The 8,304-nt window shown below is 39.0% G+C and overlaps 1 protein-coding gene across 1 annotated transcript in view; it reads right to left on the bottom strand.

Annotated features, from left to right (window-relative positions):
- Positions 1–8,304, bottom strand: part of ENPEP (glutamyl aminopeptidase (aminopeptidase A)) — an 89,613-nt gene that overhangs the window by 69,168 nt on the left and 12,141 nt on the right. Inside the window, exons 2-3 of the mRNA XM_014544714.1 lie at positions 4,016–4,157; positions 1,332–1,463 (exon numbers count right to left, since the gene is read on the bottom strand). Of these exons, the coding sequence (XP_014400200.1) occupies positions 1,332–1,463; positions 4,016–4,157 (274 nt within the window). The remainder of the gene's footprint in view (positions 1–1,331; positions 1,464–4,015; positions 4,158–8,304) is intronic.

Genomic DNA, 8,304 nt, shown 5'->3' on the forward strand with positions numbered 1-8,304 from the left:
TAAGAGCAGAGGGTGGGGTGGGAACCGGGTGGAGGGGAGCTATGGGGGGGAAAAAACGGAACAACTTAATCTGAACAATAAATATTTAAGTTTTTTTTAAAAAAAAGAGAGAAAAAAAAGAACTATTTATCACTTAAAAGATATTTGGGGACCTTTTACAAACTAGATTTTCCAATTACATCCTTCCAAATTCTTTATATAGTGAAACCCATCATTAGAGCTCAGCTCACTAACTTATACAGGCTCTAATGGCTCCCCCAGCCGGTATAGCTACACAGTAATATTATCTCTTAGCCAATGGGAGTGTTCTTTACTATTTTTGAAGGGAGCATCATAGCAACATATGTGGTAAAGGAAAGACAAAAGTTGGATGTAGACAACCCCTTTGAGAAATGAATATTCCTCCATTTGCTATAATTTGGATACAGTATAGGCAGCATACTGAAAACCTAGGTTTAGGATATCTCAGTATCAACCCCTACTGTACTAACATTAAGGTAAATTTCCCTGGGAGCTAGTTTTACAGTAAATAGAGAAATCCATTCCTTTCTTCAAGTGATGGCCAGGGAGGTAAAGATATTTTCAGAATATCATATTTCAGAAGGCATAGCAGGGCACAGTATTTGAGGAAGATTTGAGGATTTTGAGTCTCCACCACTTGCCTATTGAGTGATCTTGAACATATTACTTAAAATTATTAAATTTTAATTCTCTCATCTTTAAAATGAGGTGATAATTTCTTCCTTATAAAATGATATCAAAAAATTATGAGAATATATATTATTATGTAGCACAAAGGCACAGACGTGGAATGATAGGCCTAGTGTTTAGGACAGAAGCAAAATGGGGGGCTCTAAAATGAGAAAAATGATTAGGTTTTTTAAAAGAGAAGTATTGAATTAGTTATCTTGATTAAAAATAAGCTTAGTATTTATACTTTCTTACACTTTAATAAAATGCTTATTGACACTTATGCTTATAGAAATGGCCCCAACAACCTCTCACTGCTAGTCACTCAAAGGATTTTGGCCTACCTCTGGCTTCCTCCTCCCTCTCTGGACCGTCTGGGGCCCCATCCAAACACAGATACTCAACCATTTTACTAAACTGGGCAATAAACTGAGGCTACCCATTTCGATGTCTGTTGTGTTTGTCTATTTTTCACCTGTATCCTTTTAGTTTACATTTTTCTATGTTCAGGGTACCATCAATCTCGCAGACCTGGGTAACTTTTCTAGTCTGTCACGTGAAAAAAAAAAACACTCAAAAAAATAGAAAATGAATTACAAGTGCACAAGTGATAATTTTTTTAAAACTATAATGTGACTCACAGGTATTCCCCTCTTTGATGTTCTCTTTATGGGGTGAAATTGATGCACAGCAAAGCACACCAGGTAAGTGCTCATGGGGACAGACTTCTGGAAAATTGTTCGTTTCCATTTGTCATCCACTGACTCTTCTTTCTGTTGAAAATAAAAGATAATATTTTATCTATCAAAAGGTCAATCATGTACAAGGACAAATGAACTTGACTTTCTACTCAGAAGTCCTTTGTCAAAGCTTAAGGGTAAAATTTCTTTTTAGGGGTAAAATAGTGTTGAAAAGGCTATAGGAAAATTTATTTATTTTCATTACTGTGAAAGAGTGATTGAACTATACACTGTATAAAGCTTCTCAGGGAATACAATTCTGACTGTGATATAAACTGGACAGGAGTTAGTTATCTTTCGACATAAAGCACACAATCCTGACCATAATATCTTTTAAAATCCTTATTGTTGAAAGTATTCATATGTCCCCCTTTTTTCCCCACTGACCATAATATTGAGGAGATACTGTGATTCTTTAAAGAAGATAAGGCTAGTGTTCAAAGCCTTGCACAGAGGAAGAACTAAGTAGGTATTTGCTGATTTGCGCATGTGCAGGAGGGCAATAGCTGTACCAGGCACAGCAGGATGTTGGGTTCTCTTTTCCATGTCTGGTTGTCTACAACAAAGACCCAAGGTATAGTCACTAAAGTCACAGCCCCACTGTGGGGAGAGAGAAGGATTCCATGGCTTGGTGCAACTACTTATCCCATCTGTCTGGTTTTCTCTCCACGCCAGCTTTGCTGCCCCCACTGCCAATCACCAGTCCTAATACTCCAGCTATGAATACTTGCCCAACTCCTGCTACCCATTGTTTAAACATTCCCACATGCCCTTCAGCCACACAGTAAGTCACAGGCCAGTGAGAAGCTTTAAAAATGGATTAAGCAAAGGAGGCTGAAGTAGAATTGATGTGTTGTTCACAAGGCAAGTGTGTGTACACATGTGCATTGGAGCTCCAGGGAAGTACTATGCTCTGCAATAAAAACCTACTGGCATTAGTTTTGATCTCCTAATGATTCAGAATAGTCTCTTCTTTCCAGGATTTCCAGAAGCATATTCTGCAAAAGTTAAAGGTCACATGGGGAGGTCTTCAGCAGGTTACCAAAGTTGGCATTCTTTTTCCTCCCACTTTCACCTTCCACCTCCCATGCCGAGACATTCTAATAACATTTTATTCTGATCCAGTCTTCTGCATTGGCGTCTCATATGTTAAATTTATCCTGTCCTCTTTCTTCTCCAATCAAAACTCAATTGCTCAGGTGCCTGACACTGGAAGAAAAGTTGATAAACTAATTCAAACTGGGGCATAGATAGCTGGTGGCAGTTCACTTTTTAATCCTCTTAAGATTTTGTTTGTTTTAGTTTGTTCTTGTGGCTTTTTTGAGGCATATTTATAATAAAGATGGATAAATTTCAGTGGTGATATTTCAAATAGTAGACAAGAAGGTTGGGGGATATAATTTGGGCAGGTTGTCTTTTTGATACTAAGTAGGTGAGAATTATATCTAAGGACAAGCTTGACCCTTTTACATGTCAAATGTTTAAGATATAATATACCTCAACTTTAAGGTAATAATATTTTATCTTTTTTACTATGTTTTTATTGATTTTTTGGAGAGAGAGGAAGGGAGAGGGATAGAGAGATAGAAACATCGATGAGATAGATATATCAATTGGCTGCCTTCTGCATGTCCCCTACTGGGGATCAAGCCTGCAACCCAGGCATGTGCTCTGACCAGGAATCGAACCAGTGACCTTCTGGTTCATGGGTGGATGCTCAATCACTGAGCCACACCAGCTGGGCTGAGGTAATGACATTTTGGTTAACTACATTACCCATTATGGGGATAAGGAGCAAGAACAGAGGAAAGAATCTTATGTTAATAACTAGAGGCCCGGTGCACGAATTCATGCATGGGTGGGGTCCCTCGGCCTGGCTGGCGATCGGGGCCTGTCTCACCCATTCCCGATTGGGCCGATCGGGGCCGGGAGGTTGGCCAGCCACGGGAGGTTGTCTGTGGGAGTGCACTGACCACCAGTTGGCTGTGGGAGCATCTGCCCCCTGGTGGTCAGTGCATCATCATAGCGACCAGTCATAATGGTCGCTTAGGCTTTTATATATGTAGATTATACAAACAGAACTTATTGTAGCCTATTTTTTAAACGTTTAAAGAGCAGGTCTAATTCACCAGAAAATCCATGGGTATGCTGTTCTCTGGGATTGGCTTCTGCACACCAATACTTAAGTGATGATATTTTGCAGTATTTCTATTTTAAAAGCTGAATTTATATTCAAATACAAACCAAGAATAGTGATGAGGCCCTTGAATATTTTTCAGTCTTCAATTCCTTTATTTTGCCATTAATTTGTCATTCTTTCAGTAAAGCAGAGCCCAGCTGGTGTATGCCTGCTGTATTCTCTCTAACTTAGAAAACCCAGTGTGGCTTTTTGACTGGACTGTGATCTCCTGCGATAAAGACTTCTAGGAATTCAAAGGAAATGTATTCTGACACCTCTAAATAAGCCACAAGAGCACATTTAATTTTAGAATTCAGCAGTGTTCTTTCATAGCAAATCAGGTAATTTACCTGATATTTTAAACTACCTATATTCATAAACAAACAATTTTTAAAAAAATACTCACCTCCACTGGCATATTTGAAAGTGCCTGATAGTCTTTGGGGTGGACGATAGATATTGTATAAGTTGCCTTTTTGTTGGGCTCATCAAAGCAAGGGAAGGATTTCCTGGCATCTGTTGGTTCATGATCAGTGGCTGCTATGCTCCTTGGAAACAAACACACACACACAAAAAATCCTTGTTGTCTCTTCTGACAGCCCCTCTGTTTCTATCCCTACAGAAAACAATCAACTGTGTAATTATAACCGTTACATTTCTTAAAATGAGTCTGAAAAAAAAACACACACACACAAAATCCATGTTGTCTCTTCCGACAGTCCCTCTGTTTCTATCCCTACAGAAAACAATCAAATGTGTAATTATAACCGTTACATTTCTTAAAATGAGTCTCCATCCACACTCAGGTATTTTGGTGCCATAATTAAAAATATGTGAACTGTGGATGAGCAAAAATAAACCCAATTATGAGCTATCACTCTCTTCACCACAGAATTGTCGAACAACAAGTAGATCAGCGGTTCTCAACCTGTGGGTCGCGACCCCTTTGGCAGTCGAACGACCCTTTCACAGGGGTCGCCTAAGACCATCCTGCATATCAGATATTTACATTACGATTCATAACAGTAGCAACATTACAGTTATGAAGTAGCAATGAAAATAATTTTATGGTTGGGTCACAACATGAGGAACTGTATTTAATGGGCCAGAAGGTTGAGAACCACTGAAGTAGATAATCACAAAACCAACTCCGGGCTTGTCCGGAACTGCCCCTGTGAGAGGGAGCAGCTGTGTTCCCTCACAGAGCAGAGGAGCATGTTCCAGAGTCCCAGCTCCTGTCCCTAATGGCACATTCTGTCTTATTTATGTTACTCCAGGGACAAAACCCAGTTTCATTTCCCTGCAAAGGAAGGCTCTGAGTAATCTGTCAGGTGAAGCAACCTTTGGCCAAGTTTAAAGCCCAGTTTTGAGAAGAGCATTTTTTATGGCTCTAACTTAGCATATGCTTTACATTTAATGTTTCCATCACTTCAAAGTGGAAGTCCTTTTTCTGAGCAATGGCTCAAAAAAAGAACAAAAAACAATGAATATATAATTGTTATGTGTGGTCATATCAGAGTAAGATAGTATTATTGTATTACTGATGGGAAGAGTAAGCAAAGTAAAAAATATAAAAGAAAGGACAAAAATGTTGGCTTATATTCATTAATAATTTGTGTAAGGAAAATATTTTGTTCTTTGAGATCCTCAGGGATTAAGGAAGGAATATCACAAAGATTACCAAGCTAAATTATTAGATCATTTATTCATCCAACAAATACACACACACACACACACACACACACACACACATAGACACACACTTGCTAGGCATTATTCTATGTGCTGAGAAAATAACAATGAATAAATAAAATAAATAAATAGATATGCAAATAGATAACTGAATAAGTAAATAAATTAGGAGCATGTTGGGAGCTCTATACAAAATAAAACAGGGAGTGACAGAGAATGATTCGGGAAAAGTATTGAGCAACCTTAAATATAGTAGTCAAGGACAATCTCTTAGAGAAGGTGATGGTTTGTTGAGATCTAAATGATGAGGAAAAACCAAGACAGGCGAAGATTAAGGAAAATGTGTTCTAGCACAGGGTGCACAACCTCTAAGGTGGAAAATAACTTAATGTGGTCGAGAACTTGAAAGGTTTCCAGTGTGGCTGAAGTATAGTGAACCAGAGAGACTGGGAAAAAGAGTTTCAAGAGCAGAGACCACAGTAAGGGTTTGAATTTCATTTGGGTACAAGGGTGTATTTTTTAAAATATATTCTTATTAATTTCAGAGAGGTAGGGAGACCAAGAGAGAAAGAGAAACATCAATGATGAGAGAGAATCATTGATTGGCTGCCCCCTGCACACCTCACACTCCCCAGTGTTGAGCCCACAACCTGGGCATATGCCCTGACCGGGAATTGAAATGACCTCGTGGTTCATAGGTCAAAGCTCAACCACTGACCCATGCTGGCTTGGCAAGGATTATTATATACATTAATTTACTTTAAAAATACTATGTCTTAACCCTAGCTGGTTTGGCTCAGTGGATAGAGCATCGGCCTGCAGACTGAAGGGTCCCAGTTTTGATTCTGGTCAAAGGCACGTGCCCCAGTTGCGGGCTCGATCCCCAGTAGGGGGAGTGCAGGAGGCAGCCAGTCAATGATGCTCTCTCATCACTGATGTTTCTGTCTCTCTCCCTCTCCCTTCCTCTCTGAAATCAATAAAAATATATTTTAAAAAATACTATGTCATAGCTCAACATCCATCTATAAGAAATTAAAATATTTTTTAATTTCTTTTAAAAATTTCTCAGGATATAAAAATTACTTGATAAAAACTCAGCCAAGAAAACTAACCTATGTAAGAAATACAACCAGAAAAGTGTCTGTCTGGAGAGGCTGTTGACTCAGGAAGGGAACTTTCTGGGACAATTGAAAAAAATCTTTATCTTGATAGAAGTGTGGATAACAAAGATCATAATTCATTGAATTGTGCCTATTTGATTTGTGCATTTGATGTATACAAATTTCTCTAAAAATAACTGTAAATCAATATTGAGCTCTAGTAAGTAGTTTTGTGTTGTTGCAGGGTGTGGGTTAGCAATTCAGGAACAACCTTCTCTATATGCTTGCTTGAGCCAATAAAAAAAAGTAATGGAAAGCACCTTTCTCACTATTGGGGAAGAGAATTCTAAATTTGTAAAGAGGGAAGTTTAGAATATATCCTTGGTATCCAAATTTAGAATTCTAAATTTGTAAAGGGGGAAGTTTAGAATATATAAATGCAGGTTTGGGATAAATTCAAAGATTTTTATCTAGATAAAGTAGATAGATATAAAAATACACAGAGACATATGTTTCCTAGCTTTGTCTGCTGAGTAGGACTGGATGCAATGACAAGCATGTAGTAATGAACACAATTACTGTATTTTTCCATGTATAAGATGTCCCCATGTATAAGACATCCCCCACTTTTCCAAACCAAAATTAAGAAATCAATATTTTAAATATTTTGCTGGTTGTCCTCTTAAGGCCTTCTTCTTTTTTGGCATCTTAAGGAGTTGTTCTTCCTGTTTTCTCCACTGTCTGATCATATACTCAGTGGGAGGAGGTCCAAATTCTCTCTGTAGCTCTATTTCCATGCTCTTTTGCATAGCTGATTACATTCAGTTTGAATTTTGCAGAGTAAGACAATTGCTTACCGGTATTTATCTTTCTATTTTTTGACATCTTTATGGGCTCAGAAAGCTCGGGTCCCTGTTGCATCTGCACACTCTCCACCTCCACCTCCACCTCCACCTCCAATTATGGCATCAGCTAACATCAGTAACAATAAGGCTCGTGATTGGAGGAAGCCTGTTTGACAAGGTATGGGCAGCTACACACCCACTCAGCTCCCTCTTCGGCTGACTTCTGTGTATAAGATGTCCCTCGATTTTCAGTCTAACGATTTTAGAAAAAAATAGCATCTTATACACAGAACAATATGGTAATTCCCAGATGATCATTTTTAAATATCACTCTCCACTCAAAGGAACCAGGACTCCTTAGAGAAATGGCTGATTCCAGTGCGGGGTCAGGAAAAGTCCAAGATAATCCTGGAGCATCTCAGTGTGCCAAAAAGTAAGGAAGTTCTCAAAGAATCATGGGAACAAGTAACAAAGACACGGGAGTCTGCTTGAGGGACTACCACTAGCCAAATCTGGGGGAGTTGGAACATCAAAATAAACGATGGAATTATAACTCATTGAATGAAATAAAAATCCATGAATCCTTACTCTGATAAAAATGAATGAATAATCCTAGCTGGTTTGGCTCAGTGGATACAGTGTTGGGTCACAGACTGAAGGGTCATGGGTTCAATTCTGGTCAAGAGCATGTACCTAGGTTTTAGGCTCTATGCACTGCCCAGCCTTCTGTCAGGGCACTTGCGGAAGGCAACCAATCTATGTGTCTCTCTCACATAGATGTTTCTCTCTATCTCTCCCGTCCCTTTCACCCTCTCTAAGAATTAACCAAAAATCAAAACAGCCCTGACCGTTTTGGCTCAGTGGATAGAGCATCGGCCTGCGTACTGAAGGGTCCCAGGTTCGATTCTGGTCAAGGGCATGTACCTTGGTTGCGGGCACATCCCCAGTGGGGGGCGTGCAGGAGGCAGCTGATAGATGTTTCTCTCTCATCTATGTTTCTAACTCTCTCTCCCTCTCCCTTCCTCTCTGTAAAAAATCAATAAAATATATTTAAATAT

This window comes from Myotis brandtii, unplaced genomic scaffold, assembly GCF_000412655.1.
Source record: "Myotis brandtii unplaced genomic scaffold, ASM41265v1 scaffold38, whole genome shotgun sequence".
Lineage (NCBI taxonomy): Eukaryota > Metazoa > Chordata > Mammalia > Chiroptera > Vespertilionidae > Myotis > Myotis brandtii.